This window comes from Oryctolagus cuniculus, chromosome 1 (genome assembly GCF_051225735.1).
Source record: "Oryctolagus cuniculus isolate XC-2025 breed Fujian yellow rabbit chromosome 1, ASM5122573v1, whole genome shotgun sequence".
NCBI lineage: Eukaryota > Metazoa > Chordata > Mammalia > Lagomorpha > Leporidae > Oryctolagus > Oryctolagus cuniculus.
The window spans coordinates 212,900,924-212,914,347 of NC_142867.1; the positions used below are offsets into that span (position 1 = coordinate 212,900,924).

Genomic DNA, 13,424 nt, shown 5'->3' on the forward strand with positions numbered 1-13,424 from the left:
GAACTGGAGGAAGTTCCTGGCTCCTGACTTCAGATCAGCACAGCTCTGGCCATTGCAGCCATCTAGGAAGTGAACCAGCAGATGGAAGACCTCTCTCCCTCTGCCTCTCCTTCTCTCTCTGTGTAACTGTTTCAAATAAATAAATCTTAAAAAAAAAAAAAAAAGATTTGTTTGCTGTAGCATTTTATTTCCATTTCCTACATGTGGGAGGTAAGATAAAAGCCCTTTGATGCCCTTTGAGGGCAAAGTCCACGCCTCACACGTGTCTGCAGCCCTCATATCTCAGTGGCAGGTGAGGAGGATGGCAGATCACTATTCTAACCAGTGGAAGGGTAACTATTTCAAATTCAGGACTTGAGCCAGAAAAGTGCAATAGTCCTGGAAGCTAATCCAGGCCTTTCTTTCCTGGTATCCACAATCAGAGCGTTAAAAAGCATAATGCACATCTTTACTCAAATGAAACAAAAATTTATCATCATATCTCAAGAATTAAAAATAATACAAGTAAGCTTCACGATCAACATCCACATACCTGCTTGCTTAGCTTCAATACAGGCAATATTTATCTCTTCTTTCAAATCCCGGTTTTCATTGGCTATAGCTTCTCCTACTTTGACAAATCTTCCAACTGCCAAGTTCACAGCTTGTCCAACTCGCTGAATTGCTTGCAGAGTTTTATCAGACTTTTTGGTATTATCTTTATGATTAATAAGGGTAGTGATCTAAAAATAGAGGATAAAAGCAACTTGCTGAAGTATCTTTTTTAAAGGCTGTGTCACAGAAGCTAAGAAAAGTAAGTGCAGCATACTGGATTACCCCCATTAACCAAATGGACAGTTTTAGAGGTCCCAACCAGAGACACACAGCCAGCAAAGCATCCCACATCGTTCCTCCCTCAGGACAAGGTTCCCATTAGTTACAATTCTAAGTTCAGGAGAGAAGTTTTGAGGGGCATATGGTTCCAGAGTCCCTCCAGATGTTTCAGTGAATCGTAAAGACAGGAGAAAAGTGGAAGTGGGCAGGTCATGACTTTCACAGATCCCGCAGGAAATGCGAGTTTCCGATCTAGCTTCCTCTACTACGTCTCGGGCTACTGCATCTCTTCCCTTGCTTTCCATTCCGCTGCCACCAGGATGCACGGGGTGTACAAAACAGTCCTTGTGCCATACATGTTGACCCAATTAACCAGATACTTCACAATCTATGTTTTACATTTCTCTAACTTTTGCTGCACCAGACTCAAAGTAAAAGAAATACTTGCCCCCAGGCCCAGAAATAAAATTTAAAAGTTGACAAGTTCAGCTCATTGAAACAAATACAAATCTTCAAAATGTTTTAGAAAACTAGTATATGAAGCATGCTGACATATAAAAAGAAGCTACCAAAGAATGTTGCATGCAGTAATGACTCAAACAGTTAGGTCCCTGCCACACATGTGGGAGACTTTGTTTGGATTCCTAGCTCCTAGCTTTGGCCCGGTCCAAGCATTACAGGCATTTAGGGAGGGAACCAGTGGACAGAAGTTCTTTTTCTCTCTCTCTCTGCCTTACCCAATACGCCACTGCACCAGCCCTACCCCTCATGTTCTGTCTCTCCCTCATGCACCCACCTGCCTTTCCAACTTCTGCCATATTACATACACCACAAAACCATCACCAGACGTGGCCACCAGATCTTGGAACCCCAAGCCTCCAAAACCATGAGCCAAAACAAACCTCTTTTCTTGATAAATCACCCAATCTCAGGTGTTCTGTTACAGCAACAGAACACAGACAAAGCAACACTCAAGCAATACCAGGGAGAGCTGCACAAGGGTAAGAAACTACTGCCTCTTGGCAACAGGCAGCTGAGTGAATTTTGGAGAAGATTCTCCAGGCCCAGTCACCTCTGGATTACTGCAGACCCAGCCAAACATTCCTATTTCAATTTCATGAGGGACCTTAATCCAGAACCACCAAATAAGCCACCCCAGAATTCTTTTTTTAAAGATTTATTTATTTACTTGAAAGGCAGAGTTACAGAGCGAGAAGGAGAGACAGAGAGAGAGCGAGCTTCCTTCCATTGGTTCACTCCCCAAATGGCTCAATGGCAGAGGCTAGACCAGACTGAAGCTAGGATCCTGGAACTCCATCTGGGTCTCACACATGCAGAGGCCCAAGCACTTGGGCTGTCTTCTGTTGCTTTCCCAGGCACATTAGCAGGGATCTGGATCAGAAGTGGAGTAGGGGCCAGTGCTGTGGTGTAACAGGTAAAGCCACTGCCTACAAGACCCACATCACATATGGGCACCAGAGTCCCAGCTGCTCCACTTCTGATCTAGCTTCCTGCTAATGCACCTGGGAAAGCAGTGGGAAATGGCTCGAGGACTTGGGCCCCTGCACCTACATGGGACACCTGGAGGAAGCTCCAGGCTTCAGACTGGCCCAACTCCATTGTGGCCATCTGGGGAGTTAACCATCAGAAGGAAGATCTCCCTCTCCTTCTCTGTCTTTGTCTCTCTGCCTGTCTGTCTCTCTCTTTCTCTCTGCCTCTCCTTCCATGTAACTCTTTCAAATAAATAAATAAATAAATATTAAAAAAAAAACAGAATGGAAATCAAAAATAAAATAAGTGGAATAGGCAAGACTCAAACTAGTCCCCATATAAGATACCTATGTTACAGGTGGCAGCTCAACACACTACACCACAATGCCAGCTCCCACCCAGAATTCTTGACCCAAAGAAGCTATAATAAATATATGCTGTTGTAGGGCACCAAATCTGGAATAATTTGTTCTGCATCAATAGATAACTAATACAGATTTTGGTACAAGGTCTAGAGTGATGTCATAACCTAAAATATGGCAGTGGCTTTGAAACCAGGCAATGGAAGGTGATTGGTCTTTAAGTAAACTTTGTAGAAACTTTCTGACCTCTGAGAAAGGTGACTTACATTGGGCTACTAAAGCAAAAATACCTGAGACTGGGTAATCTACAAAAAACAGAAGTTTATTGCTTACAATTCTGGCAGTTTAGAAGTCTAAGGTCAAGGTGTCAACAGATTCAGAGTCAGTGAGGGCCCATTCCTCATAGTTGGCACATTGTGTCCTCACATGGCAGAAAATAAAAGAGGTTCCCTCAAGATAAAAATACTGGGATCCAGCGTTGTGCAGTAGTGGGTAAAAGCCACCACTTGTAATGCCAGCATCCCATATGGGCATGTCCCAGCTGCTCCATTTCCAATCCAGCTCTCTGCAAATGGCCTAGGAAAAGCAGCAGCAGATGACCCAAGTGCTTGGGCCTCTGCCACTCACCTGGGAGATCTGGAAGAAGCTCCTGGATTCGGCCTGGCCCAGCCCTGGCCATCACAGCCATCTAGGGAGCGAACCAGTGGATGGAAGATCTCTCTCTCTCTCTCTCTCTCTCTCTAACCTGCCTTTCAAATAAGTAAATAATTCTCAAAAAGAAAAAGTAAAAGTTTTAATCCTATTTGTGAGGATTCCTTCATGATCTAACCACCTAAGAGGGCTACTACGTGGGCCAGTGATGTGGCACAGTGAGTTAATACCCTGGCCTGAAGCACCTGCATCCCATATGGGTGCCAGTTCAAGACATGGCTGCTCCACTTCCGATCCAGCTCTCTGCTATGGCCTGGGAAAGCAATGGAGGATGGTCCAGGTCCTTGGGCCCCTGCACCTGCGTGGGAGACCTGGAAGAAGCTCCTGGCTCCTGGCTTTGGATCGGCTCAGCTCCAGCTGTTGTGGCCATTTGGGGAGTGAACCATCGGATGGAAGACCCGCCCCCCCACCTCTCTCTCTGCCTTTCCTCTCTCTGTGTAACTCTGACTTTCAAATAAATAAATAAATATTTAAAAAAAAATCACTATGGAGATAAAGCTCCAACTTGGGGGGACACCATTCCATAGCAGAAGCTATGGTTAAAACTTAAAGGAAAATGGAAAAAATATTATTGGAAACTCAAGGGAAAAAGGACCCTTGTTATACAGTGATAGAAAGTCATCCTCAGTAACATGGAAAGCAGTGGTCTACCTAAGATTTCAAGGCAGACTTTGAAGGTGCTACCTGGTTTCTTCTTGCTGCTTACAATAAAATGTATGAGAAAAAAAGAAAAATTAAGGGAAACACTGTTAAATAGAAACAAGCCAGAACTTGCTGGCTTTGAAAAGTCCTATCTTCTCCAGATGGCTTCCAGGCAAAAATATATAAAATCCAGTACACGGTCAAGACAGCAAGATCTAAAGATGATGCTTAGAGTGTGACGATGCAATCTTTTTTTTTTTTTTTTTTTTTTGACAGGCAGAGTGGACAGTGAGAGAGAGAGACAGAGAGAGAAAGGTCTTCCTTTTGCCGTTGGTTCACCCTCCAATGGCTGCCGCGGCTGGCGCACTGCGCTGATCTGATGGCAGGAGTCAGGTACTTATCCTGGTCTCCCATGGGGTGCAGGGCCCAAGCACCTGGGCCATCCTCCACTGCACTCCCTGGCCACAGCAGAGAGCTGGCCTGGAAGAGGGGCAACCGGGACAGAATCCAACGCTCCGACCGGGACTAGAACCCGGTGTGCCGGCACCGCAAGGCGGAGGATTAGCCTAGTGAGCCAGGGCACCAGCGACGATGCAATCTTAATGTCAGGATCTCAGAAAGATCCAAGGAGGTGCTGCTGTTAACCATTCAGATGGAAAAACAGGTTTCCTAAGAAGCTGGAAGGTGCAGACCCCCACAGAAGCACAAGTTAGAGAAGAGTTTACCTTGCCTATGGCTCAGAGGAGACCAACAAAATTAACATAATTGTATCAGCAGAAACACCACCTGCTCAGACTGAAAGGGAGAGATCAACACAAAAATGAAAGGCAGATTTTGTATCCCAAGCTTCCACAGGCAGGCACCAGGGTGAGCAAACTATGCAGCTACAAACAGGGGTTACCTTTCACGGTAATGGTGACTCAGACGGCAGCACCAAGAGCCTTGGAGAATTATCCCCCGGACTTGAGTCTTAATCAAGGAGCAGCCAATTTGGGCCCGGGCAGTGGATTAAATTGTCCCCATTTTTGGACACAAGTGGTGGCAGTTACCCCCATATGTCCAATTTCCCATTTTATGAACCAAACAGTTTGGGATATACCATATGTTATCCTATAGCTGAACGGAGTAACACTTCAGGAATTCCTACAGATTAAAAAAAAAAAAAAACCTGGGGTTTAGGTGCCATCATCCTGCGTTTCCTGCTAATGCACGTTTAGGAGGGTCGGGTTGAGGGTAGGCTGCTTGCAGGTGGGAAGACATAAACAACCTGTGGCCAGAAGTCAGTGTGGTCATCCCAAAGTGCATCCACAAATGCTATGCTATTCCTCCTTTCGAGAGGTCGGCTCTCGCTCCCCTCTCCCTGAGTGCGGAATAAACTTAGTCACTTGCTTCTAACTAACAGAATAAAGTGGAACTGACAGGATGCTGCCACTTTTGAGGCCAAGTCCCTCCCTAGATACAGAACCTGCTAGCAATCTGATCTCCTACTACCCAGCCTCTAACACTGTGAAAGATAAATTTCTGTTGTTCAAGCCTGTTAAGTATTTTTTATTACAGTTGCACAGACTAAGATGGTTCTATTTATCAAATCCTTTACATAGTGTTACAAATTTCCAATTATAAAGAAAAGATTCTGCAATTAGGCTGAAGTGCCAAGTATTGTTCAGTTCCCAAACACACACTTGGCTTTTATCACAGGCATCCTCCCCAGTGCATAATTAGGTGTGGCTGTCTTCCTCTTACTTGAGGCAGTGTGGAAAATGTTCACTCCAAATAGAGATAGGTATGCCTTTAAACTTGGCTCTGAGAGAACCTATGGTAATTAATAAATTTCCTTACTAAAGGGTCTACTTATAACCTAAAATTGGTTTCATATGTTTTAAAAGGGAGGTTGTTCAAAAGTTCTATGTACATGCTGCTTATTAAAAAAAGAAAAAATGCGGGCTGGAACTGTGATGCAGTGGGTTAAAGCCCCAGCTTGCAGCACCAGCATTCCATATGGCACCAGTTCAAGTCCTGGCTGCTCCACTTCCAATCCAGCTCCCTGCTAATGTGCCTGGAAAAGCAGTGAAGGAAGATCCAGGTCCTTGGGCCCCTGCACCCATGTGGAAGACCAGGAAGAAGCTCCTGGCTTCAGATCATCTCAGCTCTGGCTGTTGTGGCCATATGGAGAGTGAACCAGTGAATGGAAGACCTCTCCCTCCCTCCCTCTTGTTCTGTAACCCTGTCTTTCAAATAAATAAAATAAATCTTAAAAAAAAATTGGGAGATGGGGCAGGCGCCACGGCACAGTAGGTTAATCCTCTGTCTGCAGTGCCAGCATCCCATATGGGTGCCAGTTCTAGATCTAGCTGTTCCTCTTCCAACCCAGCTCTCTACTGTGGCCTGGGAAAGCAGAGGAGGATGGCCCAAGTGCTTGGGCCCCTGCACCCACATGGGAGACGAGGAAGAGGCATCTGGCTCCTGGCTTCATATCCACACAGCTCTGCCTTTGTAGCCATTTGGGGAGTGAACCAACAGAAGGAAGACCTTTCTCTCTGTCTGTTCCTCTCACTGTCTGTAACACTACCTCTCAAATAAACAAATAAAATATTTTTTAAAAAAATGGGAGCAGGCATTTGATAAAACAGTTAAGACACTGGGATGCCCACATCCCATATCAGGGTACCTAGGTCCGAGTCCCATGTCCTCTTCAGACTCCAGCTTCCCGTTAATGCACACCCTGGAGACAACAGATGACAGCCTAAGTACCTGGGTCCCGGCCACCCATGAGGGAGATCTAGACTGACTTCCTAACTTCTGGCTTTGGACTGGCACAGTCCTGGTTACTGCAGGCACTTGAAGAGTGAATCAGCAGCAATGGGAAGATTGACATCTCTCTCTTTTTCCTTCAAATAAATAACAAATAAATACAATTTTTAAAAAAATTTAAATGGGGCATATACAAAAGACTCAAGAAAGAAAAATCAGGGGTGGGTGCTATGGTGCAGCAGGGTAAGCCACTGCTTGGGACTCCCGCAGAACCAGTTAAGAGTCGGACTCCGCCACTTCTGATCTAGCCTCCTTCTAATGCATACTGGGAGGCAGCAGACATTGGCTCAACTGCCTGGGGTCCTGCCACCCACATAGGAGACCCAGGCTGCTGGATTTGGCCTGGCTCATCTCTGGCTGTTAGAGGTATTTGGGGAGTAAATAAGCAGATGGAAGAGCTATCTTCCCTCTCTCTTTCTCTCTCTCTTCCCCCTCCCCTGTTTCAAGTAAATGAAAAATAAACATTTTTTTAAAGAGAAAGAAAAATCACCCATAATTCTACTACCTGTGAGCATTTTGGCACAATTCATCCCAGTCTTATTTTATACATACATATACATATAAACAGTTTCACAAAATTAACATAGAACTTCAATTTCCTTATCATGCAAAAAAAAAAAAAAAAAAAGACTAGCTGATATTTATTAAACACAATAGTACCAGGCATGAGCCAATATGTTCTCCATGTATGAATTCATAATGCTTACAACTCTAGTATCTAATAGATGTATCATTAGGTTGCTACTCTCATTTTATATATAAAGAACTGAAATTTGAAAGGTTAAGAATGTGCCCAGGTCACCAAGCCAGGAAGTTGCCTATATTCATTTTTTAAAATTATTTTTATTTTTATAGAAAGCTTTTATTTAATAAATATAACTTTCATAAGTACAACTAGAAGTTTCCTATATTCGTTATCATTACCCTCCTCCCCTTCTTTCTAGGACTGTGCCAAGGATCAAGAGAAAGTCAGCTAGTGAGAGTGTTTTGTCAAATGTGATGTGCCAAATAACATCTGAGCTATAACACTACAGAAATAGCAGGCATATTAAATAGGCAGTCACTACCTGCAGCCGCCTTAACAGACAGCTCTTAGAGATTGTTAGAGGATGCCCGACTAAAGCAGAAAAGAGGCAGAGAAGGCATCTGTGGGGCAAGAAAGAGGACCTGATGTACCACAGTCTGCTGTGGAGTGGAGAACAGCGTCACCTGATACCTTCCAACGAAGGGCATCGAGTACAGGCCATCCCCCTGGTGCAGAGCAGGGACTCTGCCTTCCCTCGCGGCACAGGTTTGAATTCTGCTCCAGTACGTGAGCACAGGGCAAGTGACCTAACCTGTCTATGACTCTGCTCAATCTGTGAAAATGGGGATAATAATAGCACTAAGGTTGTATGGTGATCATGGGAACAAATAAATGAGTAAATATCAAGCACCATACTCAGAAGAGTAAGCATTATATGATTGTCTATGATAGCATTATATAACCATTAGCTATTATTACACTGGTTAGATGGCTACGATCTCTGTTCTTTCTGCATGTTTGTGATGTTTTCCTCATTCTCTGCAATAACTCAAAGTAAACCCTTGATTGAAATGGACTTTCTTAAGTTTACTTAATTATTTTGTGCTAAGGCAAGACATCAAGGAAAGAAGTCCAGGTGGGAAAAAAGAATGAAGCCCAATCCCCTGGGACCTGAGGAACGGCCTAGAGGCCAGGAAGAGAAGTTCATCTCCTGGCGTAACTCATTTTTAAATTCTCAAAATTATACAAATTTAAAAATTAGCCATAGAAAACAATATGGGGGAGGGGTGCTGGCTGGCATTGTGGCATAATGGGTCAAGCCGCCACCTTTGACGTCGACGTCCCATATGGGTGCCAGTTGAAGTCCCAGCTGCCCCACTTCTGGTCCAGCTCCCTGCTAATGCACCTGGGAAAGCATCAGACGATGGCCCAAGTGCTGGGGCCCCTGCCCCCACATGAGAGACCCAGAAGAGGTTCTCGGCTCCTGGCTTCAGATTGGCCCAGCTCCAGCTGTTGTGGCCATTTGGGGAGTAAACTAGTAGATGGAAGATCTCTCTCTCTGTAACTTTGCCTTTCAAATAAATAAATAAATCTTAAAAAAAAAAATAGAAAATAATATGGAAGCAAACACGCTAATCACAACAGTATGTTTTCCAAAAGGCAGAAAGAAAGCATTCCACTCACAAATCCTTTTACTTTTAAATGTTATGGTTTATCTCTGCAATTAAAAACCTGCACACACACACGTATCGACAAATACAAATCAGCAAAGGGCACGGAAGAGCCTTAACTACTCTCTTCACCTTTAACCTAGGACAAAGTAGACAGAAATGGGAAAATGATGAAGCCATCTTAGAAATGTAAAGGGTGTACACTATGGTAAGTGGAGGAAATCCATTATAGACAGGAAAAGGCTAGTAGGAAGCAGAATCACATTCCACACCAGGGTAGAGCTGCCTGATACCCTTCTACCCGTCTTTGGGTAGAAGTCTGCTAAGCCTGGGAGTGGGAGTTTAGGCAGCAGGGGTGAAGTTATTATTAAAGCCTGGGAGTGGGAGTTTGGGCAGCAGGGGTGAAGTCATTATTAAAGCCTGGGAGTGGGAGTTTGGGCAGCAGGGGTGAAGTTATTATTAAAGGAGGGGGAAAAGATGCTCTGCAAAGAACATACTCGGTTCTTAGTTCGGAGCTTTCCAAAATAATCACCTGAATTATAAAATACACCACATATGAGGTTATACGAATTACATATGGACAACTTAAATAAATGAAGACCTATGCCTCTCCCTCACCACGCTTAAGAAACAATGTCAGTGCCACTGACAGCCCACGTGCCCAGTGAGCTCCTCCCTGTCCACATCAGTTCTCTCCCTGACTCGAACAGAAAACACTGTCCTGGGGTTTTCCTCTTCTGGATGTCCCCCTCCACGCCACTCTAGCTAGAGGTCCTTGATTCTAATAAATACTTTTAAATCTAAAAAAAAAAAAAAAACTGTCCTGATTTTGTGCTTGTTATTCTTTTATTGTTACTATTGCACATATTAATATAATCCTAAATGAGACATGGTTTAGCTATACCTAGTTTTAAACATTTTTTGCTCAACATGGTTTTGGGGCTCATCTATATTGATAATTATAGCTGTGATTCATTTATTTCACTGATATATACTGTCACACTGTATGAATATAGCACAACTGACCTAAACATTCTACTGCATAGTTTCCAGTGTGTTGCCATCAGAAGCAAAACAAAACAAAACAAAAACAAACAAACAAACAAACAAAAAAACGCTGTCCATATTCCAATCCATTTCTGTAGTCCATGTGCAGGGGATACCTAGAGCTATAGATAATACCTGCCTTCTGTCTTATTAGATTTCACCAAACTCTTCCAAAATGGTTGTACCATTGACATGCCTTCCATCTCCACATCTATCACCAACACTTCTCATTCTAGCTTAGCTTATACTTACCTGATTTCTTTTTTTTTTTTTTTTTTTTTTTTTGACAGGCAGAGTGGACAGTGAGAGAGAGAGACAGAGAGAAAGGTCTTCCTTTGCCGTTGGTTTACCCTCCAATGGCCGCCGCGGCCGGCGCACTGCAACCGGCGCGCCGCGCTGATCCGATGGCAGGAGCCAGGAGCCAGGTACTTTTCCTGGTTTCCCATGGGGTACAGGGCCCAAGCACTTGGGCCATCCTCCACTGCACTCCCTGGCCACAGCAGAGGGCTGGCCTGGAAGAGGGGCAACCGGGACAGAATCCGGCGCCCCGACCGGGACTAGAACCCGGTGTGCCGGCGCCGCTAGGCGGAGTATTAGCCTAGTGAGCCGCGGCGCTGGCCATACTTAACTGATTTCTAATGAAGCTGAACATCTTTTCACATATCTTTTAACTATTTGTTTTCTCTATAGCAACACGACTATTTGTTTGATCAATTTTTTTTAACAGATCTAGTTATCTATTTGAAAGAGTTACAGGGAAGGAGAGGCAGATGCAGGGGTTGGGGGATAGAAGAGAGATCTATCATCTGCTGGTTCACTCCCCAAATGTTCACAATGGTCAGGGCTGGGCCAGGCTAATGCCAGGAGCTTCTCCTAGGTCTCCCATGTGGGTGCAGGGGCCCAAGGACTTGAACCATCCTCTGCTGCTTTCCCAGGCACATTAGCAGAAAGCTGGATCAGACATGGAGTAGTCAGGACTCAAATACAGGGTGTGGCAGGCGGCAGCTTATCCCACTATGCCACAGTGCCAGCACCCTCTGTGATCAATTTTTAATGGCTAATTTTTATATTTTTGATTCAATGAAGTAGTCCTTTATTTATTCTTGGTACCATGAGTCATTTGGTGGTTATCCAGGTGTCAATCATAATCTCTCACTTTGTGGCTTATTCTTCCATCTGTATAATGTGCTTGGATGAAGAAGTTCTTCATTATACTGAAATTGAAGTTGTCAATCTTTGCTTAGAATATGTACTTTTGGTGTATTAAGAAATCCTTTCCTGGGACTGGAATGTGGCATGGCATGGAGGGCAAAGCTTCTGCCTACAATGCTGGCATCCTATATAGGTGTCAATTTGAGTCCCGTCTGCTTCACTTCCAATCCAGCTTCCTGCTAATGAGCCTGGGAAAGCAGCAGAAGATAGCTCAAGTCCTTGGACACCCGCACCTATGTGGTAGACCTGAATGAAGCTCCCAACCCTGGCCATTGTGGCCATTTGGGGAGTAAATCAGTGGGTGAAATATCTCTCTGCCTATGTCTCTCCTTCTCTGTAACTTTTTCAAATAAATAAATAAATCTTTAAAAAAAATAGACAACTAACTGTGCACCTAAAAGGAAACCTGTTGAAGTGAAAGGGACACTATGAGAAACAGTGACTTGATCAGCCCTTGTCCTGACTGTCAAGGAACAACTTAATACTTTATTCCTTTTAGTATTTTTGTTCTACTTAATATCATTGGTTGAACCCTTTAATTAACACACAATTATTCTTAGGTGTTGAAATTTAACTGAAAAGTGATCCCTGTTAAATATGAGTGGGAATAAGAGAGGGAGGAGATGTACAGTTCAGCACATGCTCAATCGGAATTACCCCAAATGGTAGAGTTAGAAACGTGCCAGGGGATTCCAATTCAATCCCATCAAGGTGGCATGTACCAATGCCATCTCACTAGTCCAAGTGATCAATTTCTGTTCACAATTGATCATAATGATAGAACTAAGAGTCAAAGGGATCACATAAACAAGATTAGTGTCTGAAAATAATAACCAATAGAAAAAAAAAAGGGAGAGAATGATCCAACATGGGAAGCGGGATACACAGCAGATTCATAGAATGGCAGATGTCCTAAACAGCACTCTGGGCTCAGAATCAGCCCTTAAGGCATTTGGATCTGGCTGAAAAGCCCATGAGAGTATTTCAGGCATGGAAAGCCAAGACACTCTGGAAAAAAAAAAAAAAAACCTATATGAAAGATCTCTGCGAGTGAGATCCCAGCAGAAAGAACGGGCCATCAAAGGAGGTACCTTTCTCTGGAGAGAGGAGAGAACTTCCACTTTGATTATGACCTTGTCTAAATATGATCAGAGTCAGCGAACTCAAAAGACTTCCATAGCCTTGGCAACTCATATGGCAAGAGCCTAGGGTGATTACTGACATCATAAATAAGAGTGGCAATTGTTAAATCAACAACGGGAGTCACTGTGCACTTACTCCCCATGTAGGATTTCTATCCTTAATGTGCTGTACTATGTGAATTAACGGTATAACTAGTACTCAAACAGTACTTTACACTTTGTGTGTCTGTGTGGGTGCAAACTGTTGAAATCTTTACTTAGTATATACTAAATTGATCTCCTGTATATAAAGAGAATTGAAAATGAATCTTGATGAAGAATGGGATGGGAGAGGGAGTGGGAGATGGGATGGTTGCAGGTGGGAGGAAAGTTATGGGGGGAAAAGCCGCTATAATGCAAAAGTTGTACTTTGGAAATTTATACTTATTAAATAAAAGTTAAAAAAAAAAAACAGTAAAAAGTTCTTCCGTTCTCCACTGGCCAGCAATGCCAATTTCCATTCATTGAGTTAGCGTACAGGTCATGTGTGTGTGGATGTGTTCCCCCACATCCTCGCCAGCATCTGTTGTTGGTAGATTTCTGTATGTGAGCCATTCCAACTGGGGTGAGATGAAACCTTACTGTGGTTTTGATTTCCATTTCCCTGATTGCTAGTGATTTTGAATATTTTTTCATGTGTCTGTTGGCCATTTGGATTTCCTCTTTTGAAAAATGTCTGCAATTGACTTTAATAACCTATAGTCTTGAACTTTTGAGATTTCTATACAGATAATTACATCACAATGAGACTTCTAATTTTTCATCTCCTATCTTTACACTTTTATTTCTTCTCCTTGTCTTATTGCTCTGGCTAGGATTTCTAGTACAACGTTAAACAGAAGCTGTAAAGGCAGGCATCCTGCTCTTGCTTCTGAGTTTATGAGAAATATTTAAACTTGTCTGTTGCAATGGTGTTAACTGATAGTTTTCTGTAGATATTCTTGGAGTCCTGGATACT

General features: G+C 43.5%; 1 protein-coding gene across 6 annotated transcripts in view; it reads right to left on the reverse strand.

Moving 5' to 3' along the window:
• CTNNAL1 (catenin alpha like 1) overlaps positions 1–13,424 on the reverse strand; it is a 68,516-nt gene that overhangs the window by 51,322 nt on the left and 3,770 nt on the right. For 3 of the 6 annotated variants that reach the window (XM_008255847.5, XM_008255935.5, XM_008255890.5), the window contains exon 2: positions 533–722. The exons of 1 other annotated variant lie outside the window; for it this stretch is intronic. In XM_008255847.5, the coding sequence (XP_008254069.1) occupies positions 533–722 (190 nt within the window). Of the gene's footprint in view, positions 1–532; positions 723–6,687; positions 6,742–11,942; positions 12,069–13,424 lie in introns of all 6 variants that reach the window. 2 more of the 6 variants (XM_089319230.1, XM_089319234.1) reach the window with 2 other exon arrangements.